Here is a 26,150-nt window from a genome sequence, read left to right as displayed (position 1 = left end):
CCACCACCACCAAAATGGGCACCCAGGGCAGCAGCTACCAGGACTCTGCACACAGGCATGGTGGCTCCTTTGTGCAGGAAGGAGGAAGAGAGAGTTAATTTTAAACAGACAAACAATAGCTCATTGACTGGTTGACAGCAATTAGTAACCAGAGAGCACCAGGCACGTTTCCTGTAGCCATGTACAAAGCCTGTTGCCCACATCTTTGCTTTTGGGAAAAAAAAGCCAAAAGGATAAAAGCAGTTTACTTGTGACCTTAAGAGCAGAACTACTTTGATTTGAGATCATATAAGAGTGTGTGATCCCCCCAAACCCATATACTGTATCTTTTTGCCTCTTACTGAAATATTTTCTAAGTTACAAGATCTAGTATATTTTTTTTCCTCTCCTAACCAATAGGGCACAAACCCCCTTCACCTCACCCCATGAGATTTCCTACTTCTGCAGTAACTTGAACTTGACCTTAGGATCTTTCCAAGCCTCCCAAAAGAGAGGTCTGGTTCTCACCACTGTCAGAGAAGCACAACCCTTCTCAATGAACTAGACTAAAAATCATGGTGGTGTATGTACCTCCTTAAAAAGCTCCAGATGGAGGGGAGCCAGCTGGACAAAAACAAAGAATAAACAAACTTCCAAGGCACAGACAGGAGACAATTTGTTTCATTGCTGTTGCACTGAGTGGGAAAGCACAAACAAAGAGCCCACAAGTGGGATTTTCTAAAGGAAGCATGTTTGTGGTTGTTGCTCCCTCCAGTTTCTCCTCAGTCACTCCCTCCCTATCCTCAGTAAACACCAATCCAAAACCAAGTCTAAAGGATTGCCTCTCCACAACAGTTTCTTTGAGGTAAATCTTCCCAACACTTTCTGCCCTGGTTGGTATGAGGTTTGGTGCCATTCATTTCTGGAGAGGGCAGAATAAGGCTGCACCTTCACTTCAATGTGAGTGGCTGCAAAGACCAAACCCTATCATTGTGCCTTAATGATGCCATGGCCACCAGTGCACTCACCTGAAGGTGGGTGGCAAGAGGGGAGCTCTTCCCACCACACAGGTTTATTCAGAAGCTCAAACTCCATGCAGCTCTGGCACAGCAGAGGTCCACCAGGTCTCTACTCAGTGCTCCAGCTGTGCCAACACACCTGGAGCTGCCTCCTGCAGATATGAAGATGCTAGCAGCCAGTATGGACCCCATTGACCTGGGTGCCACAGACATGGGGAGACCCTGCCAAAGGAGCAGGACGAGGGCCCAGATCTCTGCTCTCACAGGCAGCTTCCAGTAAAAGAGTTAATGTGAGATGAAGGTCCCCAAAGGGCAGTTATTTTGGTAAGGCAGAGCACCCCGATGGGCTGCCAAATTCTAACTATAGGAGCAGCAGGCTGGGCACCTGTGGGGCTCATCTTTCACTGTTTGCCTCCACACTGCCTGAAGCAGCAGAAAGGAGACCACCAAAAACTTTCTCTTGTCCCTTCTCTGTCCTTCCCAGTTACTAATACATCCCAGCTACGCATCCCACTGCATCAGCCCATCTCCCTGATAACTCGTACCTGGAGATAGCAGCTGGAAGAAAAGGGTTATCTGAACAACAAAAACTAAACTCAGAAATTAATTACAGGTTTTTGCCTCCAGTTTCAGCAGAGTTTGGAAGCTATTTGGCCAAGTTCTCCTGACCAGTCTCTTGGATTCAGACACATACCAGCTATTGGAAGAAATTCATGCACCCAGGAGTAACATAGGGCTCACACTTTGGTCAAGGGCACCCCGGGATGCTTCAAAGATACTCATCATGATCACACTTTGTACCTGTAGCTACCCTGCCCAACACAAACATGGAGCCCACAAACAGGAATTCCTCTGCCTGCTCCTTGTACAGCAGAGGGGTTGCGTGCACCATGGACCTGGGGACCCCTGGCCAGCTCTTACTTCTTGGATTTGGTTTCTTTCCACTTACTGTCCCCAAAGGGTTTCCTTTTACACTTCTGTATTTGTTTTATCTTAAATACTAATGGAAAATCCAGAGAAATTGGATCAGAAATGGAACTCCTGGCATTTAATCACTTCCCAGATGCTGGCGAGGGCTGTACCATTTGATACAACCCCTTCTGTCGTCTGGGCATTGGGAACACCAAACCCACTGCCAGCCCAGTCCAGAGACAGACCACCTCATACACTTCCCTCCTGTACAATAAGAGTTACAGAAGTTTGCTGCCTTGCCTAAGTCTGGAGTGCACAAAATAAAGGGACACAACTTGGTTTAAGTGCAACAGCAAAAGTGCTTATGAAATGCAGGGGCAGGAGAAACAAGGAGCTTGTGGGACTCAGCAGCCCCTCTATTTTTTTCCCCCCAGAAAAGGCTTCAAGTTACATCTTCCAAGAGATTCAGGATGTGTCTTTAAAAAGTGAAAAGTAAGAACATCTTATCTAGGAAGCAACGGAACAGCGGAAACACTGCAGAAGAGTTATGGGCTATGTCCTGTCCTGGCTCCAATTCCTCAAAACAGCTGAGCAGTTTCCCCAAAGCACTGTTGGCTAGCACAGACCCTAGTGTGGAAAACTTCAGCCTCAAAGGGCAAAAGAGGTGAAAGTTCACATTTAATACATGGAACTGAGCATTTATGAAGTCTTAATGTCACCATTAATTCTAATAATGTAATTAATCCCCAAGAGAGTGAAGGGGAGGGCACTAAGTTGTGAAGATAAGACAAGGCACAAGAGATTTTATTTAAAAAAAAAAGAGGGGGTATTTAAATCCCTGACTGCTATAGCTGCTTCTATGGCATGAGATGCCACCACAGTCAGTTACAGCTTTCCCATGAATGTCATTGTCACAGAGGGAGACACTTACATGGCCAGAAAATTTTACCCATTAATTTCTCAGCAAAGCCCATAAACACATTTGAGATTAACCAGCAAATCTTCACCTCTAAAATAATTTAGCAATGGTGAATCCAAAAACAAAGTATTTTTTATTTTAACAAAAAAGCATTTCCCTTGCTGCTGAAAATACATCGCTTACTGCAAGGCTGGCATCAGGCTGGTGGTTTAAATTACAACAGGAGAGACCTCCAGGGGCATATGTACCTGTACTGTAAGCAAATATTTAAGACAGGATATGTAAGATATGGGACTCCTGAGCTCACAAGTTCTCTGCAAACCAAATATACACAGGAGGATCTGATGCTGTCACATTATGCATTGGGAGCTGAAATGACTCCTGGTCAGCCCTTTGGGGATGGATAATCAGCAGATTGTTCCATGCTCCCGATTAAAGAGGAGATAATCCATTTCTGTACGGCTTTGGTGTCAGATCAGAGCAATTCTGGCAACAGTTCCAACAGCACAAAGTGCTCCAGCAACAGCTGATGCAAATGCTCCAGAAGCCACAGGGCATCCCAGCCTCCATCCAAAGGATGTGCCGCCACTTGGACTGCCCTGCAGCAGCAACTGCTGCAAAGGTCAAGCACATAACGGAGGCAGGACAGGTTTGCCTCTCCTCCCAGACCTGAATGTCAAGGCTGGGAGATTAGCAGCCAAAGAACCCACAACAAAGATTTCCAAAGGGCTGGAGGACAGGGTTTGATGTTTGGGCTGCACCCTGGAGGGGCTGATCGCAGCCTGGGGATGTGTCACCCCACAATAGAAGTGTCCACTCCACTTGAAGTGAATTTGGTCTCTGTAATTACTCATCCTGCCTGCTCAGTCACTCTGCTCAGCTGTAGCACAGAGGATTTCATGTTAAACTAAGGAAGGTGTGCAGCTTCTTTTTGCCAGTTTTATTTCCATTTGAATGGATTTCACTACAAGTGATAAAGAAGCCATGAAGAGCTGCAAATAGTAAAATCAGAGCTTGGGTCCATGCAGAAGAGCAGCTCTGGAAGGGACTGTGTCCTTTTTCAGTCTCATCCCTAAGGATCAGGACAAATATGCAGGACTAAATTGCCTTTCCTTCCAGTAGTTTGGGTACATTAGATCAAAAAGTGTGGGATGAATCATGCTGGGCAAGAGGAACTGAAATGTGCAAGACACAACTGACCACAGCTGATCTGATGACCAAGCACCAACACCAAAGAAAGGAAATGCCATCCCACAAGCAGCCAAACATTCAACAGCAGGCTCTGAAGAAAACAAACCACAGCAGTCTAGGGCATGGAACTCCGACATTTTTACAGCAGTCTAGGGCATGGAACTCCAACATTTTTATAGAAGAACTTGAGGACCTCAGTTAGGAGACTCCTCAACCTGCTCCGGCAACCAGGAGGAAGGTGTGCCTTCAGCCTCTGGGTGACTGGGCTGGAGGGAAAGAGGAGTCATGATAAAAAGCCTCCCAAGAGGTAAATGATGGAGGGTGGTAATCAGTTCATCTCTACTTCCACCCCAGGTAAGATTTAAAAAATCCCTAAATCAGCTTTGTCTGAAGCAAATGAAGATTTAGTTCTGATATTAGCACTCAAAGACAGAGTCATTAGGCTTTGGGACAGGCTGAGGAGGTTGCCAGTTCTTCTTCATTAGTTTCAAATGAGGCAGAGACACACCCTTAAGGGACAGGCCAGGCACACTAAACCCAGTTTTCAGGAACATCCCCTTCCAGACTTGCCAGTCAAGGAATTCCCAGGCTAAAGTGAGAGTGAGACCAGCACAGCCCAGGAGAACCACAGAGCACAGACAGAATAGCTTGTGCAGGCTCCATTCCAAAGCTCACCTATTTTGAAGCCCTGGGCTTTGACAGGCATCTCAGCTTGGCCTTATGTCCCCCTGCCCTCACACAGGCCCTGCAGCCATCCCTCCTCCCACAAAGGGGCAGATGCACCTCCCAGGATGTCTGCTCCACGTCAGGGATGCTAATGCAGCGACCAGTGCATGCTCTTTGTTTCCAATGCAGCATTTCAAAAAGCCTCGTCGTTCATTTAAGGTGAAGCAGATGGTGCTCCTCTGGTCTCTTTGAACAGGCTTATCTATGGGCTGGATTTCATTAAGTGTCTTGTTCTGCATTTAATAAGCTTGCAAGTCTAGACACTTTGGTTCTCCCTCTATCACCCCTTTGGTGTACCAGAAGGTAGAGACAACAGAGGTTAAGAGGGAAATATTTAGCCAGCAGATTTAGATGCTATCAAGATGATTGCATAATTCTACTTTGACTCACTGCAATTTCATACCCAGGGATTTTTTCTCTCACCCTAGTGCCAATCCCTTTTGAAGGCAAGAGGCTGCTACCTGCTGTAGTAATGCAGAGAACATTGCTGGGAGGTTCAAGACAGAGACTTTGGGATACTCATAGAAAACTCATATTGAACCGATGACCAAACAAGGGAACAAATGTCCAGAGGAACTGCATGGGGGAACTGTCCTTTACCACAGAGTGTGATGGTGATGTACAAGCAGAAGTATGTGAACAACCCATCCACTTGAGTTGTCAGATACTTCCATATGCAGCTGGCTGTCACCTCGCTCCTCCAGCCAACAAGGACAGCCCAGGCAGCAGCCTGACATCCTGCTCCTCCTCCCCAGATGCCCAGGCAACAGGGGGCTGCAGTGTCTGGGAGCACTGAGGGACCTACAAAGCCCCACAGGAACCAACCAAGAGCTCAGAAGCAAACCAAGAACTGCCCTGGAACCTCAGCCAGGCGCTGTGCCCAGTGTCTAGGCATCGACTTCAGCTGTTTGCAGAGGTGCTCTCAAAGGAAAAGCACCTGGCTACAAGGTGGGCAGTGTGTGCCAGCTACCTCCAAAGCGAGCTTCTTCCTGCAGCTCCCATGGGCCAGGCATGCCCTATGGAGAGCCAGTCTGACAGGACACATGTGGACCCTAGGGCAATACTGAGACCAGTCATTTGCTTATCTATCAGGAGTTAGCATCACTCCAGTGATGGGAACTCAGCTGAGACTTGTTCATTATGGTTCTGACCCTGCATCACACTTGAACCCTTGGCCTCCACACAAAACCACTGTGTTTATCTGCTGCTCTGCTTAGCCCCAAAGGCTAAAAGTGAGATGGATACAAATCCTGTGGGCTCACAACGTGCTGGGAAAGATCAGCATTGTTGTGAATCGGGGCTGCAAGACGTGCACATTACAATTATGCATGCTGTGGGGATGTACCAACAAAACCAACTGCAATCTTACATTAGAGCAAAATGGCTTTTCAAAAGATTAATCAGAAAGAAGGACCTCTCTCTTTGGGAAACAAGCAGCCATAATCAGCAAATACTTCTCTCTCACAGGATTGCAAAACAAGGCATGCTCTGCCCTCTGAGCCGAGTCATGAACTTTCCCAGCAAAGAGGGAGACAGAGCAGAAAAACTGCACAGAAACAACAGGATGGGGATTTTTCACATTTTTATCCCAAGGAGAGCAAGTTCAAGGTCTCTGCACTTACCGTCAAACTTCTTGTATCGGGAACTAAACATGTTCTGTAGGTGATTGCTAAGCTCTACGACAGCGTTTCTGAAGTCGTGTTTACTCTGCTGACTGTACTTCTCCTCCATTTCTTGAGAGCAGCATGTGTAGCCTTGAGAGCAGACTTTCAAGTGGTCACCTGAAAAGCAGAGAAGAAAATATCCCAAGTTAAAAGGACTCTCTATGCCAGAGAAAAAAGGTCTTATGAGGCAGAGTGTGAAGATTTGCAGCACCATTTATTTCATAGGAGATTCCCCCCGCTGCGAGCACAAGGCCAAGCACATCAAAACCTGATTACTTAGAGAAACTATATAGCAACACAGGCAAAATCCTTGTCTTTCTGTGAGAACATTAGAAGTGTCCTCTTACTTATTCAGTTAATAAACAGAATAAACAGGTACTCATTCTGTACAGAACCAGAAAATTGACCTGTATATAGACATATTGTATATGGTAACTTCCATGAAATTTTTGCTGAGTATTTTAAATACTTCCACAGTTCATTCAGTTAATATACAACATCAGTGGCAATGGCCCTTTTGTCCAGATAAGTGCTTTTTTCTTCACCCCTCCCCAGTCCAATTATCAGAGGAGAAGTAGTCTCTCTCAGAAGCACAGTTGTCACTGACACTAAATTATACTTGCTTTATGCAATGGCTCATGAAAACACTTCATAGTTCCCAGCTCCTAATTCTGCAGTTTTCTGTCATCGTCCTGGAGAAAATAGGGGGTTTGTTTTTGGAGACTTCAAACAGATCTTTTTTCCTTAAGATAAGTCTTTCCTAAGAGTCATCTGACTCTAAGCTGGCTTGGTCAGAGGGATCATCACCAAGTGTTTCAGTATCTGCAACAGCTCCATTTCAAAATCTCTCAGACAATCTGGACACAGGATCTGGACCCATGAAATTTGCTTTTAGATGCCCTGCAGCAGTGTGGGATGAAGCTGTCCCCTTCCAGCACCACCCATAAAATGCCACTGTCAAGTTTTGTGGGCCAAGGTAAGCCCTTGGCACAGCAGTCCTCAGCTCCAGCCCTCTGACAGTTCCCACAACACAGCACCAACACAAAGCAGGTGGGCTGATGCCAAAGTGGTTCAAATTTGGGCAAACTGTGGAAATCCTTGTCAACACAGAAGATATGATCAAAACAAGCAGTCAGGATGAGAAACTCATGTTTCCAAGTAAGATGGTATTTTAAAAGACACAGCCAACATGTAAGCTGCTGCCTTCTCTCCCATTTCACACCCTGCTGCCAGACCTTATCCTTCATTCTGAGGAAACAGATGGAGAAGGGAAAGCCCTTCCCTGCCTGCTCCCTCCCTGGAAGTCACTAAGGACCTCCAACCACGGTGCAGGTTCAGAGAATCACTGTCAGAGCTGCAAAAGACTTGTCAGCCCCCATGCAGAAAATAACATCTTCCTGACAGGCAGCGCACCACACATTTAAGGAAGAGACATCCATCCTATCTGCTACAGCATCAAAACTGGGTTTAGAGAAACAAAAGCAAGTTTTGGACAATTCAAAGCCTGCCCATGGTTAACACAACAGGTTGATGCTCTCCCTGCCTTGTGCAAGATTTCTCAACAATGTCTTTTGCCCAGGTAGTGAGCCTTTGTATCACTGTGCATGACTTCCTAGCCCAGAAAGGTCAGTGTCTCTCCTTACAGACACTTCAGGGCCATCTTAAAAAAGCAACACAAATATTTTTATCTCTTTCTATATATATAGTTCCTAAGAACCTCTCCTTCTAAAATCTATTTCCCTGTTGTGATACAGGGTTTGTTTGTTTCCTGTGGCATTACAAAGAGACCTTGACCAGCAGATAATTCTGATACAGATAATTTATTGCACAAGACCATCCACTGCTCTTCAATTATGGAAAGCTCAAAGTCTGCTATGGGAAGCAGCACTTAAGCACAGCTTTTGGAAAACATGGGAAAAAAAACACGGAAAAATGTCACTGGCTCTTTACAGACATATCTTTTTTCCACAGACTACTTCCTTCTGTCTCAGAGGAGCACCTCCAGCAGCAAATACACTGCTCCAAGGGAGGCAGCTCCAGGTGGCTTCATAAGTCATTTAAAAAAGAGGAAGGAGTGCACCCAGATTTCAGATCCTGCCCACTAAATCCATCCTGGAACATGCCTGGGCTCTCCACTCTGAGCCCACCTTACCAACAAGCATAAAAATAAGAAAGTGCCCAAGCATCACTACTTTATTTCACCCTGGATCTCTGCTCCAATTCCAACACAGGACTAAGGACTCTGACACAACATTAACCATGAACAGCAGCAAAGCTAATTCAGACCTACTGATAGTGGGATTTCCTTTCCCAGTTACACTTCACATACACTCCTGAAGTTGTCCACAGATGCCCTGTGGTCCCTAATATAGTGGTTTTAAAAACTTTTCTGATATATTTATTATTAAAAACGGCCCAGTGTATTTCACAAATACAGGTATCAGTTTCAAATCTATTTACATTACTGAACTACATTTACCATCCAACCTAATGTTACAAAGCAAAGTCATTTCCTCTAATCCCCTTTGTTCCAGATTTGACAGTGCCTCTCCAGGACACACGTGCAAAGCCAAGCAAGAGCACTACTGACAGTAAATCAAGCTTGCACAGATCCCATTTGGTTGATCATTAAGAAATAATGCTCCAAAATGTAACTCAGACATTCAAAAATGAATGACCAAGCAATCTAATTATGGAAGATATTTCTCAGTCATGTCAGCACTATGTGGTCTTGGCTCATGATCAAGAATTAGCTCTGTCTGGAGCTGAAGAGCTCTGGCTACTCAGTGCTAATCATAGGAGGATGCACTCTGCTACCCAGCATTTAAAAAACAGAAAGTTTAGGTCTGTGGGCTGCTTTTCTTGCAGTTTTCTTATGTGGGAGATGTCACTGGAAAGTCACTGGAAAACACTGGGGTAGTTTTCCCATACAGAAGTTTGTCCTTAGCACAGCCGCATCCCTAAGAATACATCCAAACAACATAGGCACAGTGTGTGAGAAATCTCATGTCTGGCCTTTTAAATCTGATAGCAGAGCTGATCCATTCAGGATCCATCCACGGGACTCATCCCACACACAAACAGACCCTGATGCAAGACATCACCAAGCAGCTTTCAAACACCACAGTGCTACAACCAGGGGAATGGAAGGGATGAGCCTGGAGGGCTCCATGTGGGCACAGACCAGTTATGCACACACAAATACTGACCTGGAGCCAAGATCAAAGCCAACACCCTTTGTCAAAGTGGCAGTGAATTCCTCTAAGGAAAACGAGTGAAAAACGTGTATTTAGGTATACTTAGCAGAGATCTAATGTTTATGTACATTATGTAGAGAATGCTCATGGTGTGCTCTCACTGTCAAGGACTCATCAAATAATGCCCATAGAAGGCAACTCTTCATCTGCTGTCGAGTGTGAAAACCTCGGCAGCTTTTCTGATTTATCACCATGTGAGCACAGCAAAAACATAACTCTGCCACAGCCTCCTTTCAAGTTAGGCTTTTTACTGAATTGTTTGGTAGGATGTGCAATCATCACATCAGGGGCTGAATGGCAAAAAGAGCACAAGTAGCAGAGATTGACTCCAAATATCTACTGCATATGCACACCATCACCACACCTTGACATGGATTTGCAGCAGAGCTTTCTCATGGCCTGTTCCAGCAAGACTTTTCCTTATTTTATGATACATATGAGTACAGAGAGAGAAATGAGGGACCAAAAATTACAAAAGATACTTGCTCGTTGGCTAGTTAAGAGCACACCTCTGGGGATTGGAGGTAATTTTTTAAAGAAAAATGTGATGGTGTTGATGATGTTACCATCTGTACATCCAAGCAAATGCACTCCAGGTAATCTTGCAAACTTATGATTTAAGGCATTACAGAAACACTGCATTTAGCAAACTCTAGGCACACAGAGTTTCTTCCAAATCAAGTAATATTTTGCAATGTGTTGAAAAGCAAGTTTTCATCAAATGAATAAGTGAGCAGTGCAAACTCAGGGGCTACATGATACTGAAAAGCAGCTCTCTTTACCAAACAATTTTCCAAGACCTTTTCAAAATGCTGTTTCTGGATGTCTAGCATGCCTTCTCAGCCTGCTTCTCAATCAAGTTCATACTTTAAGCACAGCTAACTGCAAAACTAAAGCTAAAGGTTCAGGAGCAATTTACTGGGAGGTAAGGAGTGGGTATTTCTTTAAAAGGCTTCCCACTCAGCCCAGCCCCTCACTGGAGCTCAGTAAACAAGCCAGAAGTGGTTTATGGTCTGAGACGTTACTGCTGGACTTTGCTCCCATGTGAGAAATCAGGCTGGGGTAAGGTTGGGTGGTGGAGGAGCAGGAGGCAAACACTGCTGAAGACCTGAGAGCAGGGCCAGCATTTCAGCCTTGTGCTCTGCCCCTCCCCTTCAGCACACATGGGCCTGTGTCATCTTTAAAGGAGTTTTATGACTTCCTCTGAACCAACTACCAAAGGAATCCTGGACTGTAATGCCAGACCCTAATCCAATTTCACACTAGACTTGCCTTCTAATTATCACAGAATATTAGGCTTCCACCCATCATATATAATTGACATGCTACCGAGGCTTTACAAAACCCCCAACAAAGATGACAAGAAACACTAGCATCACCCCTGAGCACAGCTCCACTGCTCCAGCCCCGCATTAGCAAGGGGCAAGAAGAAAGAAAAGCATGAGCTTGTGATTGACTCCAGCGGAGTCATTGAGACAGACACAGCTACTGAACTGTCCACTCAATCCAATCACCTTCTATTTACCCCAAATACCAAAAATGTCCAGTTTTCCTGGCTACAAAATGATCTGGGGATGCTTAGCACCTCTGGGAATGGACCATGAACTCCTGTCCATCTTCAACAGCGCTGCCGTAATGCCCACAGGATGTTGGCACAGCCACAGCTATTGTTAGATACCTGCTAATGAAGAGCACGACCAAAATGCACAGAGTCTTGGCATTTAAATATTTCCAGGTGAAATTACACTAAACACTGTGTGTTCCTCCTTGGTGCAGAGCTTGGGCTCAATTGCTCCCTCCCAGAGTGGGACTCCTGAGATCAGTGGGCGCTGTGGCGTGGGTGGCTGGTGGCATGCAGGGCACCAAGAGGAAGGAGGTAAGAGTTGGTGCTCTGCTCCAAAGTCCAGGCTTCCTGTGCTGCTGGGAAGAGAGCCCTGCCATTGGCAGCTGCGTGGGACAAGGAACTCACATGGCTTTTGCTATCAAAGCAAGGGAAGTAAAAGCAGTCCTCCTGTCCATGCCACTTCAGATTTTTGGGTGGCCCTGGCTGGTCCTGGCCCTTTGCTGAGCCTCTGCATCCAGCTTACTCTCCTCCCAAAACTACTCAAGGCAGGGTGAAGGAGCGTGTCTTTACAAGTGGAAAACATCACTCTGCTGCTTCCCAGATACTTGTGTATTTATTCATATGCTGCCCTTTAATATAGTTGTTTGCAGTTGGTCTTATGTTTTTGTTTGGGTTTGTTTCTTTCTTTCTTGTTTTCTTTTTCCCTCTTCTCTTCTGTGTAAAGCTGGTCTCAGAATTGCAGCAGGTTCCACAGTGCCTATTTTTGGATCCTGCAATAGGGAATTAATCTCTCTGGAAGTTAATTAACATGTCTCTTGTGTTCCAATTTATAGATTATATTATTGTTTGTATAAAGCCTGGGATATTTTTTAAATTTTATTTTAAGTCAAAAACAGGAAATTGTGGCTGAATTCCACGAGCTTTGTTTCTTATTTGAGGAATTAAAAACATCTTTAGGTTTTGGGGTTTTTAAAAAAATTTTTGCTTGGGTCACAGCTGCCAGTTTGCATGCCTTTAGTGCTCTCACTGCTGTGGAGCTCATGGAAATGGTAGCTCTGCTTTGTGTCGTGGTTTTGCTTGTGCAAGCAGGAAAGCTTCACTTCTGTTGAGCCCCTGCACAGCTGATAACATTGGAAAGGGGGGATGGATATCCAGGGGTTTGGCCACACAGCCACAGCTCCAGTGCCTTGGGACAGAGCTGCTTGCCTTGAAATGTGCCACCGGCTGGGAGAACAGTGGCTTCCCATGGTAGTGCAGCTCTTGGCTGAGATCTGTCTTTCCGAGCGCCTCCACAAAACCATGGATGTCTTACATCCTTCTGAGTTGCTTTTGTAATTTTTAGGGGTATTTTTCCACCTAAAGGATGATTCTCAGAATCACCAGTGTCATCCACTGCCAGATCTGAGACTTGCCAGTGGATGACCAGCCTGCTGGCATAAACAGGTGAGCCTGGGTGCATCTCACAAGAGCCTACTGTGTGGCTCTGAAACGTGGCTTTGTGCATTGACACTGGAATCAGCTGTGTTTGAAAAGGAAAAAGTAACTGGAAAAGTGGTTGCTGGTAGCATTTTCCTGCTTTTCCCCGCCTGCCACATGTGGTGCCACCCAGCACCGGTGTGAGCATCCCTGGAGGTGCTTGGTGGAGGGTCTGGGGCATGCAGAGGGAGATGGGCCAAAAGCAAAGGGAGAAAATTATTAGAAGGAAAAATATTCCAGTTTAAATGACATTGGTTGTGCTGGAATCAGTTTTGGTCAGAGGCTGCTTTTTTTTTTGCAAATAGCCGAAAGCTTTAGTGAGAAAAAAAAAATACAAACAAGCAAATTTTTTGGTTCTGTTTTGCCTCTTTAGTGGGGAATTTGAGGGGAAAGAAGAGAAGTCTCACAACAAAAGTAACTGTCTCCCAGCCAAATCTCTTCTATTTGCTGATCCGTGTGCCTGAGGCTTCAGTAATTCTGTGTATTTGCTGTTCCAAATGGATTCTCTTCCATGCCTCCCATTTTTCCCCCTTTAATTGCATGAAATTATACTTGGTGAGATTTTTTTTTGACTACCTCAGCAAAATCTGTTGACCAATCTCTGCTGAATTTTGAAGTCAGCTGGCTGTATGCTTTTTCCTGTGACTTTTACCCTTAGGTAAAGGTTAGAGTTACTGACTGCAGGTATTGGGCTTTTTACATATTCTTTGGTAGCTGGTAGAGGGGCTCAGTCATCCTGGAGGTGGGTTGATCTATTATCTGTATCCAACCTCCTCACCAGAGAAGTGAGAAAAAAAGAACAGTAATTTTCAGCATACCTTGTCCCTTGTATAACACCATCCACTTAGTGCGTGTAGGCAGACATATTATGAGAACTATTTCATGCCTAAAGAATTCAGTGATAATAAAGTGAATTTGCATTTCCTAAGTTCTCACTCAGAGATACCATGGAGGGTTTTTTGGTTTTGTTTTTTTAATTAAGTAACAACTCTTGGTTTCCATTGAAGGTTTCTGTCTTAGCTAGAGCCAGGGAGAATCCTCTAGTTAGCCAGAGTTATTTCCTTTCCAGATTTGCTTAAATAATAAGTTTAATTATGTAATATTTTAATATTCTTTTTCCCCCTTGCCTTATTTGTATATTCAGGTCTTTATGTGGTTTCTCTCTCTTTTGATGTTTGCAAAAAATGTATTATCTTCATCTGTCTGGTTAGTGTTAGGTATGCCACTAATTGACTCAATATCCTGTTTGTTGGAATGAAAGCAGGCTCTAGCATAGCATATTTTTCCAGGGTGTAAAACCTTGCAGTATTCAGGCCACCCTGTCGGGTAGGAAATTGTTGGCTGTGCTGTGGAAGCAGTGATGATATTTTTCCTCAGGTGAGCTGCCTTTTAGCTTCTAAAGAACTTCTTAAGCCTCACTAAAGGCAAGATCCTGCATCCTCCTTGCTTAGACATCACCTGCAAAGGGCAGAGTCCCCAGCCCAGATGTGCTGTAGAGTTTTTGGGCTTGGTCCTTGGGGTCTTCCACCTGCACCTCTCCCATTGCCCCAACCTCAATCTGACAGCTGGGCAGGAGGGGATCTCAGCTGACCAATGATGCTTCTCTGGGCTTCTGTGGAGAGCAGAGACAGATATTTTTCTTTTGTTTGGGACTGAAGAGCTGGGTTAGGAGTGTAGGAACGGCTCTCCTGGTCTATCCCTGCCCAGGATGGATGTTCCAAAATCACTCTGGTTGACCTCAGCAGACAGCATCTACCCAGACTTGGTCCTTCAGGGACTATCTCTGTCATCAGGTCCAGGATGAGCTTTGCAGTGGTTATTTGAACCTGGGTGGGTGGATGCAAGAGCCCTCTTTGTGTCCTAAGTTGCTCTTTCCAGTAGAAAATTAAATTTCTTAATGTGCATTTGGCTTAATGTACACACATGGATATAAATCTCTCTTGTTCTCTGCACTCCCTGACCCTCTTGGCAGTAAATTTGGGAACCCAAAGCTGTCAACAAAGCAAAATGGAAAAATAGAAGCCAGACAGACCTTGGTTGTATACGATATTTTAAGTAACTGTAGGTACGCACTATGGAAATAATTAGGATTATTTGTTGTGTTGAAGGGAGGTATGTCACTGAGGTATTGTGTGCACTGCCATTCCCGTGCCTGCAAGATGGATTAGCAGCTCAGTTAACAGATGCAGTAAAGCTCAACTGAAAATAGTTCACTGTTGTTAAGCGTAGGTGAAAGGGTTTTGGTTTGGGTATCAAAGAGTGTATTTTGACTGCTTGACAAGTTTGCAAAAAAAAAAAAATTCATTTCACTATTATAAGCTTTCTCTGAGAGTCTGGGGAATTTTTTTGCCATTAGAGTAATCAGCAAAAAACTGAAATGCACACTGATTAATAACCTAAGTTAAAGTGCAGGGGAAACAAGTGGCTTTAACATTAATAAGGCAAATAAACCATTTATATAAAACGGTTGCTAATTGGGTGGGATGTTAAATATGCTGCATGCTGGCACATGGTGCTAAACTGTGGTACTTCCATAACCCTACCAGTCAACTTTAGGAGCTGACTACATGGTGAAGATGTCTTCTAGCTTAAAAAATCCTGTGTGGTTGGAAAAAAAGGTTCAGGTTGAATTGGCTGAATCCAGGACCAAGATCTTCTGTGACTCTGAAAGAGCTGGATCCCCATGCCTCAATGGAGAGTGGTGCTGGCTGTTGACCTTCATGGTGAGGACCTGAGTTAGGGAACATAGGATGTGCTCACTCTTCTGGTGCTTTGAAGGTGTGAGATCCCAACAGTTACTAACGTTTTGAGGAGAGAAGAAAGGAAAGCTGACTCCAGTTGCATGAGTCTTTAGAATAGGAATGGGAAATAATTCACACTGGAAAATGGGGTATGTTATTTTGTGTCTGGTGACAGATGTAGGGAGGCTGCTGCACAGACTGCTTTCTCCTGAAGTGTGTAGTTGTAGTAAGGGTTTAGGATGGTTGTAACACCATGCACTCAGGAGCACTGGGGGAGATACAGCCCCAGATGTGCCAGCCTGGTTCGCCCTGCTCTGACTAACGGGTGCCAGCAGCTCTGCATCATTTGCAGGATGTGAGCATAGGATTCGAACTCTGCTGCCCTTCGTGGGTGTGTCACCACTGTAAGCAGGACCTCAATGCTGTTTTACATCCCTTCCTTCCTGGCACGCGACCATCTCCACAGGAGTATTCTCCCCAGTAAAATAAACACAAGGCCGACAGCAGCACAGCTTTAAAGCTAGCGGAGAACACTGACCACCCAGTGAAAAAGGAGAGCTCTGGTAAGAAGCATCAACTAAAAACTCAAGTTTGCTGCTTCTGCCAGGAAGAAAGCATATCTTGAAGCAGCGTGTGTGCATGACAGCCAAGAAGGAGGTGTCAGGGCTGCTTTGAGGGTGGCAGCGTACCCCAGAGACAGATATTTTTTCCTCCCTTTGGAGGGAAAACCTATCTTCTCCATTTGCAAGAGTATTGCCTGCTTGGGGCTTTTGGAGTCAGGACTTAGGACTTGTGGTAATTGGAAGTATAAACAACAAGAAGACAAAGTTTAAACGGCTCAGGTGTGGCAAAGTCCAGCTGTAATCTAACAGTTGGGAAATCAGGCACCTCCAGTGTCTCTGCACACCCCCAATGTCACCAAAGGCACCTCTGTACAGGACAGGAAACTGCCCTTTGGACTGCTTCAGTCAGGAACAGCTAAAACCCGAGGCCCAAGGAAGAACGAGTTTGTTTGGGCAACTTGTCCATCCACACCTCTGAGAATCACAGACTCCTGGTGCCCTCAAACCCTGTCCAGCAGACCCCATTCTCATCCTCTCCCTTAACACAAGGCAAATAAACAGGGGTTTGCCCAGAGGGTCCTGCAGCCTTGAAGGGCATCATCTCTCCATCCTCTGTCTGGGATGCATGCAAACTTCACTTTCTTCCATGCAGGGACAGATCTTCCCCAAAGCGCGGAATACAATATGAGTAACTTTTTGGTCTGGCTGCCCTCTAGTACCACTTGATGATGGATGGCTGGCTCCAGACAGCATTTCACACACTGTGGCTTGCTAAGGACCAAGCCTGAGGGCTTTTGCTTCTTAAATCCCCCCTTATTCAAGCTCAGAGATACCCGTGGCCTTTCTGCAAGACCTGATAAGCAGCCTGACCTACGAGGGGAGGCAGAGTCCTCTAAACACCTCTCAGCATTCATGCCATCGCTCAAAACCAACAAGGTCCTTCAGCAGGAGCGTCCTGCCAGCCCCAGGAGCACACTCGGGGGACATCATCGACAGCAAGAACAGAGCGAGGCACGGCCACAACCAGCCTTCCCACCAACTGCAGAAATATTTGCTCCAAAGCCTTTAAGGGAGAACTCAGCTTCTTTATTTTCATTTCCAATCCACTTATTTTCCATTTCTCCACGCAGCAACTAAACCAACCCAAACCCACCTGAGCCCTCCTAACCACCAGCCTTTCCCCCCCTTCTTCCCCTGGCAGAACAGAGCTGCTCCCCGCACGGCCACATCCTGCCGCCCTTCACAGGACAATTAGCCTTAATCCTCGTTAGTTCTGTACGTTTCCTTTAAATCCTGTTACCGCATTCCTCCGCGCACTGGAGCGCGGCCCGGCCGGCCCGCGGCCTCCTCGGCGGCGGGGCCGCTGACCCCGCGGTGCCTCCCGGCTCCTGCCCCGCCGGGGCCGCGGCTCCCGGCCAATCTATCCTCACCCATTAGTTCTTAATCAGGAAGGCAGACGGCAACAAAGGCTGCGGATGAAAAGAGAAGCGCAGAGGGCGGGGGTTTAAATAGGAGGAAAAAAACCCAAAGATTTTCTTCAAGGGGAGGTTCCCCCTTTGCTGCTCTGAAAACCTGGTCCAAACGCGGCGTTTGAAGTCGAGCTACTTTCATATTTATAACGTTTGAGTCACTCCAGAAAACCTACGCCAAAGCAGACCGAGTTGGACTACTAGAGTCATTTATTTTGGAAGTTTATCCAAGCCTCGGTTAAAGATAAGCAAGGTGCCTGGATGTGAAAGAACATCAGAGCCAGGCTACCAGAGCAGCAGGGAGCTTCCATCCCCTTTGATAGCACCAAGGCACGAGATGGTATCGCTACAGCCCAAAATGTACTTATTCCTTCCTGGAGAGGCATGGGGAGACCTTGGGAGGCATTCCTGCCATGCTAATGTCATGCAAAGATTCAGCTTAGAAATCTCAGGCACAATCAAGGCATTTAGTCCTGACTCATTAATGGCCAGCAGTTAATAGGCTGGAGCTGTAATTCCTCTGTCTGGGGACTTGAGGGTGTTTAAGCCAAATCCATAAAATATATACATATATTACCGCTGCACTGCTGATCTGTGACTGAAGATAGGAAGTACCTCTCTATCCAAAACACTCTGAAAAACAAAGTAAATCCAGACTTTTTCAGGTCTCCACTGATTTCCAAAGCCAGTAAGTGCATCAGTCTTCCTAAGCCTGTTTCCTAAACCTGGGAAATCAACAGCACATCTTAGCACTAAGTACATGCCCAAGGAAAACTCTCCATGAAACAAAAATTTAACAGAATGTAATTGCCTTAAAAGCAGCACCTGAATGTCACAATTACGAATCTGTATTTGGAGCTTGCAACCCTCCTTTCAATTCAAAGTTTAAGGCAACAACAACACACCAAAAACAAGGGTCTTTCTTGTGAAAAACCGATCTGCAAACACATGGTCAACATATTGCCAAATTGGAGAGACACCTCAAAAGAGTGACAATGCGAACTTTTGGGACTTCAAATAAACAAATTTGAACTAATCAATCTGGAAAGTCTGTTTTCTATTTGTGGCTTTGGGTTTGCTGTTTTATGTTTCTTTCTTTGTCTTAGCTGTTTGTTTGCTTTCAATTACAACAGGCCCCTCCTTATCCTAACCTCTGAATCTCCCTGTGCCGTGCCGGCCAGGAGGCAAGCAGCAAGGCACCACAGAATATCAAATCGTGGAATATCAAATGTGAGCTAAAGGATGAGCCAGAAGAGGCTTCTTCTTCAAAGGCTGGTGGTTTTGCTCTCAAATCAGCTTTTTTTTTTTTTTTTTTTTTTTTTTTTTTTTTTGGTGCATTCCCTCAACGACAAAGGTATGGCACCAGTAGTTTGGAGACTGTTCCTCTGCAGTGGGGACTATTTGCTGTTTCACAGGTCATCAAGAGGTAGCAAGCAAAGTTTACCAGATGTGGCTTTTATCACCTCAAGTGGAACTATTTTCTTTATGGGAACCCTGGTTTTTAAGGTTTTATCAGATCACTGCGATTAGAAAAGCCTCACTTATATGCTCAAAAGCGCCTATAAAACCTGTAGTTCAAGGTTTATTTGGTCTAGGTGGTTTTCAACTTGGAGGAATGACTTGCAGACACAAGTAATTTGTCCTATAAGCTTTGACTGACCAGTTGCAAAGTACTGTGCCTGCCTCCTAAGCAAAATTCCATCAACTCACTGACCAAAAGATGTTCTTTTAAGAATATTTAAAAAAAAAAGGGAAAAGAAGGGGAAAAAAGGGCTTGCAGCAAAAAGGAAGTTTCAATTACTTTGTGAAATCAAGCAGAAAAATTAAGATCCAAGCAAACTTTATTAGCTCTGACAAGCAAATGCCAATGCCTTTGTTTCCTATGTGCGCAAAACTTTTACTAAGGAGGGGTGTGTGTGGTTTTGATTTTTCTTCTTTTTAAGCCACAGAAATATGCTTATTTTTTTTTAACAACATGCTTTGCTACGACTGGGTTTCGTAACTATATTTGAATGAGAGAACTGGCACAGAGCTATCACAAAGCAGCTGATCCTTCTCTACACATTCACCAACATTTCCATGTGTCAATAGTACTTCACAACCACATTTATCTATGTAAAAACCCACATTAATAAGCCCTTCTTCTGCCTGTAGGGCATGCCAAGCAGAGTAATAGTGCAGATAATATAAGACCTTAGAGCAGGTTAAGAGACTCCAGAAAGAAAATACACAAAAGGCCAGATTTTTCGAATTAATTTTGCATCCACACGTTTTTCAAGGCAGTTTGGCTCCTATTAAGTATTTTATATTCAGTTTGTAGTCTGCAGTCTGGGGGCGACTGGAGGGGTCTGTGGGAGCACAGCAGTAGTCTGAAGGTTGCGATATGGGGAGCTGTGGCCCCCTGAAAACCAGGTTTTAGGCAAGTTTGAGAGAGCTGTGCTGCCCACTGCTCCACTCAGGCTCTGCACTGCTGCTGCTGAACAAACCATCTCCTCTGCCAAAACCCCCCACTGGCTCCCAGCCCCCAAGGCCGGGTGGGCTTCGAGTTGGTGGAGCAGTTATTTCCACCGCCTCAAGGACCAGAAAGTCTCATTTGCTTAGAAAATAAAATTTAGTCCAAGAGCAGGTCCTGGGCAGACATAAATGAGACTTCAGTTCTAAGTGGAAAGTTTTCCACAAGACATTTTCATAGCAACACGGAGACTGTTTTGGCACCAGAGGGAAGGCAGAGCACTTGTGCTGCTCCACAATTCCAGCTCCCTGGTTTTCTCCCCAGTTTAGCTCAGCACAGGATGACCTTCTCAGCCCAGACATGGGCAACGTCCCTTCCACAATGAGCAGTTTGGGGCCAAATATTCCAGCTGAGCATCTCCATTGCAGAGCAGCTTTCTGGGAGTCTGAAATAACCACTGCCATCGTGCCAGAAATGCCTCTCCAGAGCATCACAGCCACAACTCAATTCTGAGGAACCCATGCTACATCTCAGGACACAGCTGCACACTGTGAACACCCAGTAAAGCAGCAAGCTTCTGGAATGCTGCATTTTCCAGCCTTGCCCACAAAGGCCTCTCTTGCTTCATCAACGATCCCAGGGATTGCTGTCAACCCCTTGATCCAGCCTGCCTTCCTGGGAAGAAAGGTGATGCTGCTCTGCCCCAGGTCTTCACTCTGCTCATGACTGTACGAACAGCTGGACCAGAAAGAGCCACCAATTAAAAAGGGGTTTCAGAAATAATTAGCTCACATCAATCTGATGCAAAGCAGGGTTGGGGAAGGGCTCTGGAGGGAATAGCCAGCAGAACTTGATCTTGCAGCAGCTCTTCCACTGAAGATGCAGGACCAAGGCACACATCTGTGCTTCCCAGCTCATCCCCTCCCTCAGTCAGAGCTCCCAGGGGCTAACTGGGACATGCAATAGACTCTCTGTGGCTATCAGACTATCTTGGCTTTCCAGGCTATCAGAAGAAAGGCATGAAAAATTACTGAGCAATCTGTGTACCTGATATTGCATCACAAAAAAAAAAAAATTTAAAAATTATACACTTCTGTCTAGAGAGAGCAGGGCACCAAAATTTAATAGGACATTCCAATTTAAAGGTTAAAAAACTCACAGCACGTGTTACTGCAAAAGGCAGGAAAGAACACGTAGCTCAAAGGGGATGCCAGCACTAAAAACAAGGAGGTGGGTCAGGTTTAAATCTAAACAGGTCCACCGCACATCCATCCTAGGGCCACTGTTTATAATCAGAGAAAGGCAACTTTATACACAAAGATCACACACTAGTGGTTCCTGGCTGTTCCCAGGGAAAAAAAAGCTGCTTTTCAGCTGAACTTTCCGAGAACTGTTCATGTAAATAAGACAAACCTCCAGAAACGCACATGGTCAAGGCTGAAGTAACACATGGAGAAAGGCAAATAAGCAGCACAACAGGAGGCAGGGGACATCCAGTGCCAAAAAACCAAGGTGCAACTTGCCCAGGACCTTTGAAGCTCCCTAAAACTGGGCGACCATACAGAGGGAGGGTGTCAGTGAAAATTGCTCCTTCAGCTACACAGCTCCAGGTTCAATCCCGCTGAAAGAATAAAAAGAGATGGTACCTGGAGAGGCAAGAGGCACCAACCCCAAGCACAAGGCAGCACATTTGCCCAGAGATCCCAATAGTGGGGTCACTGCCTCCTCACCCAGGGCGCAGCAGCACTGGGACAGGAGCACAGCGTGCGCTCCAGTGATGTTCAGAACCATCCCCTACATCTCCCACCTCCCTGCTTTATCTCCCCTTGGACAAAACACCTCAGAGCTAAGACCACAGCTGAGTTCGTAAATAAGATTTTCGGACCTGCAAAACGTGCTTTTAAGCCCTTGCCTGCTACTCCCACCAAGTGTTAGTTTTCCAACAGCCAGGTATCCGTTGCAGAAGCCACCCAGCTCACACAAGCACTGCACTGTGTTCTGCTAGCACAACACGACCTACATCCAAAAACCCATCCCGCTGCTGAAACAGACTCCCAATGTATTCCCAGGTCTGGAACCACCAGCCTGCCAGTGTTTGTGGAAAAGGCGAGGCTGAGTAGTTTAACCTACCCCAGGCGAGAAGGGGAGTGGAAGAGAGGGGAGAAAGGATTAAGATAAGGATAACACAAAATTAAGAATTCCTCCTTCTCCCCCTCTCCAGAATGCCCTATCTTGCCCGCTCTCCTTGGTGCAGCTGTGAACACCAGCCTTATCTGCCACCAGCTTCACACAGGCACTCCTCCTCACCACAGCACAGATAAATCCCAACATCTCCACAACAATTCCCAAGCCAATTTCTGTGCTGCCACGTTTGTTTGAGCAAATCCCTCCCAGGAGGGAGAGCAGCGTCTCGGATGACAACAGGAGAATGCAAGAGGCCACTTCAACCTTTGAAAATTAAAGCTTTTTGAGTTCCCCACCCTCCTCCCAAACACATTTCACAGTGTAAGCATGTGCCTTCTCATTGCCGCTCTACGTGGGAACACGGCACAGGGTCACATTTTCTTTGGTATTTTGGAAAAAGCAAGTTTGAGAGACACCTCAGCCCTGGTGTTGCACAGACTGTTCACCTGCAGACCCCAGCTTTGACCCCCTCTCTTGAACAGCAGCTGGGCTTGTGCAAACAGTTTTGGTGGGGTGGCAAAACAACAGACTGGGCTGACAGCACCCAATTGCACCAGGGGACAATTGCACTGAGGTTTTGCTGGCAAGCAGTGAAGGGGTTTATTCTGTCTCCTTAAGCACAGCCCAGAGCAATCCGGGGGGAGCAGGGAGTGCAGACAGGACTTCTGCCATCCACCTCCCAGGTGGGACCATTGACATCCACCAGCAGGAAGGTAAACAGCCTGTGAGCCCCAGGGAGGAGATGGCTGATTAGAAGAATGGGATGGATTTAACAGTTGTGTTAGTCTTTCTGAAGCAGGAAGAGGAGCTCCCCTCCCTCCCCACAGCCACTGCTGTGTCCTGGCACTCTCCACCAGCAGAAATACTCTATGAAATAAAGTTTGCAGCTAAAAAAAGCCTGGAGGAGCAGTGGGCAGCCCCAGCAATGGGGAGGCACTGAGCAACCCGCCAGCTACATGGGGAGATCCTGGCAGGGCTGAGATGAGGCTTTGGCAGGAGGGCTGCCCTCTGTGGCAGATCCACACGGACTGGGTGTCTCCAGTGGATGACACTGTGCTGTGACCAGAGCAGCTTCCTGCTGCGGGGATGGACCTGTTCTGGAGATGCACCCAGACAAAACAGGCCAAGCCACCCAGACAAGGGCCTGCAGCAAAGCTCTGATGGCCATGCTGCTTCAGTGTGCCTGGGGCTCAGCCAAGGAGATAAATGCAGGGAGCAGAAAGGACACAGAGGGCAGAAAACCAGGAGCCAGCAACTATCCCATGAGAGACCAAGTGCTGGCCACCACTCCGTCAGTGTTTCTGTCCAAAAGCCAAGGCTTACTTTCCTTTCTAAATGCTACCCCCTTCTGCTTAAAATAGAAAATAAAAAACAATCAAAATAAAGCTCCCTGTCCTTACACCACCAAAGGAAGAGGCAGGAATGGGGGAAGTGAAGCCCTCCAACCTGGACACCCTTAGATAAAAGTCCAAGCTAACACTTAAGCATCGAAGCTTCACTTGAGCCCCCAGTAAGAAGATTTCCAAGACTGCTTAGGGACAGCTCCCCTCCTGCTCTTGTGCTATTTTCAAACAATGACATTTCTTCCCAAAACAAAGTGTTTTGCAATCCTTGAGCAATTCTTTCCTTTTCCAATAAAAAGTGAAATTCTCTTCATTCTCAGCCAGTTGAGACTCTCAACCACAGGCACAACCACCAGCTCCAAATCCATCCACCCTGCAGATGGCCACGTCAGAGCCTTCAGCCCAGGCTCCTGCACTGCACTGGCTCCAGGCAGGTCTTGCTGCACCACTGCTCACAGAAGACTGGGAAAGGTTAAATTTTAACTTGGAACTCCTTCCCTAAACTGCCTGACTTGTCTTTTGAACCTTCCTCCTGTAATTGAGGGATTTCACTTAATCTATTTAATGTCCAAGTGTGCTCCTTCTGCCATTACTTGTTTCCCCAAAAAGAAACTGCTTAATGTCTTGCAATATTAATATATATATATATAACTGAAAATCCATGGAGCTGAATATGACCTATTTCTCATAGCAATGTAAGTATTTCCAGGTCCAGCAAAGGCACAGTAAAACTAGCTCTACAGCAAAATGAAACTGAAGCCAATAAAGAGATTTGCTTTGAAAGAAATTAACATGAATCAAATCCAAGGAAGCAGATTTCATGGCACAATCTGCCTATGTTAACTGCCCAGTAGTCTCCCAAACTGCCAGTCCAAAGGCAACACACAGTAAAATTTACATTCTGTGGTCACTCAGACAGACATTTGGTGCAAAGGCTTGCACTTTAAAATAAAAACCCATTGAAAGCACTTCTTAAAGAGCTTTGCAGTTTAAAAACAACACCTAGGAACTACGTGGGACTGAGCAATTTAATCCCAAAAGAAACATGGGCATTGCCAGTGCTCATCCCTGGATCCAGCTGGGAGAACACAAGGGGTTAAACATGTGGTGGCCTCTTGCAGCAGGAGCATGAAGGGCCTATTTAAAAAGAAGAACCAGAAATAAGGAATTTTGCCAGTTTTTACCCCTGATAAATCCACATTCCAGTCTGTCAGCTATCTTGTTATCCCCAGAGCTGCTGAAGTGTCTTTGGCTGTAACTATGCATGACTCCAGCTTTGAGTAATGGAAATAAAGTATGTGCATTGCAACTGCAGTGTTCCTTTCCTAACCCCAGAAAAAGAAAGGCAGAGCAGGAGGAGATCCTAGAAAAGCTTAGGAATTTTGTACAGAGAAGTTGGAAAGCTGTTCACACCCTACATCAACTGCCCACTGCACCAAATCCTGGCAAGAGATGCCTACAGCTTGTAAAGGAGATGCCAAGTTTTAGCCTAACGCAGCAGCTCTTACTGTCTGCAATAACAAACAAATAAATACTCTTCCAGATTCACAAGTCCAGTTTAGCTGGCAATTCAGAGTCAGCAAGCATTTGGAAGCAGTATTGTAAAATTAAACAAAGCTATCATTTACAGGAAACCCTGCCTCGAGTACAAATTATAGAGTTGTTAAGTTTATCTGGGAATGCCTTGCCCCTGAGTGCTGTATAATTATTCCTAAATCTTTCAGGAAAGAATGCAAATATTTTCAAGCCGTAATTCATTGACCAGGAGGAAGTCTCATTTAACCTTTTGTGCATATTTTGATACCTAGAAATTAACCCCTGCTTTCCACAACTGTTTTTCAGGATCCTACTGAGCCAGTTGGGCAGCAAGTGGACCCACTGCCCTTGGTTTGGCCAGCCTGGACAGGAGCACCAGGCTAGCCTGGCACCCTTGCCCACTCCCAGACCACTTCAGCAGCAGCTTCAGGGTTGGTTTGGAGCAGCACCGTGCCAGCCAGGCTGATCCCCTCACAGAACCCTCCCCATAAGGAAGGCTGTTGAAAAGACTGGCTGTTCTCACAGGAGTTACAGCAAGAAGAGGTATAAAGGAGCCTTTGGTAATGCAGAGGGCTGAGTTATGTGGAGTTTTCACTAGCGAGGCGCCTGCACCAGGATCCCCTTGGTGGGCTGGATTCAAAGGGCTGAGCAGCCCTGAGCCCCATCTCTTCCAGCCTCCTCTACCCAGCAAGCCACAGCTCTTCAAACAGCCCCAATTATCTCATGTTGATTAGCAGAAACCACATGGCCAAAAGCAGTCACACCTTTCCCAGCCCCCCCATAAAAGTGTTTTGCTTTGCAAAGGCGAAGAAAATCAATTTATCCTCTGCTCAGGAACCCTCCAGCAGTCCACATCTTAATCTACCCATGGCAAAAATAGAGACATATTTCTAAAGAAACAGTCACTTTGCATGAAGGGGAGAGGGCATGCACCCCCAGGACATCTACAAAGCCACACACACAGAACCCCACACTCCCCATGGCACCCCTGGCTGCGCGCCCACTGCTCCTTGGGGACCCCATTCTGCTCCAGCCCAGTGCTGTGCCAGGGTCAGCCACATCCTCCAGCTCAGAGACGCTCATGCACCAACTACTATGCTACAAAGGGAAAAAACCCACCCAACCAAACAGCAGCCAGCCTTACCTTTTCAGAGG

At 45.9% G+C, this 26,150-nt stretch overlaps 2 protein-coding genes across 2 annotated transcripts in view; both read right to left on the bottom strand.

Moving 5' to 3' along the window:
- PLS3 (plastin 3) overlaps window positions 1-26,150 on the bottom strand; it is a 763,062-nt gene that overhangs the window by 544,976 nt on the left and 191,936 nt on the right. The window lies entirely within an intron of this gene.
- Window positions 1-26,150, bottom strand: part of GPC4 (glypican 4) — a 67,209-nt gene that overhangs the window by 30,758 nt on the left and 10,301 nt on the right. Inside the window, exon 2 of the mRNA XM_021548377.2 lies at window positions 6,369-6,527. Within this exon, the coding sequence (XP_021404052.2) occupies window positions 6,369-6,527 (159 nt within the window). The remainder of the gene's footprint in view (window positions 1-6,368; window positions 6,528-26,150) is intronic.

This window comes from Lonchura striata, chromosome 14 (assembly GCF_046129695.1).
Source record: "Lonchura striata isolate bLonStr1 chromosome 14, bLonStr1.mat, whole genome shotgun sequence".
Lineage (NCBI taxonomy): Eukaryota > Metazoa > Chordata > Aves > Passeriformes > Estrildidae > Lonchura > Lonchura striata.
The sequence above is the reverse complement of the archived record's forward strand: the minus strand, read 5'-3'. Positions and strand labels throughout refer to the sequence as shown.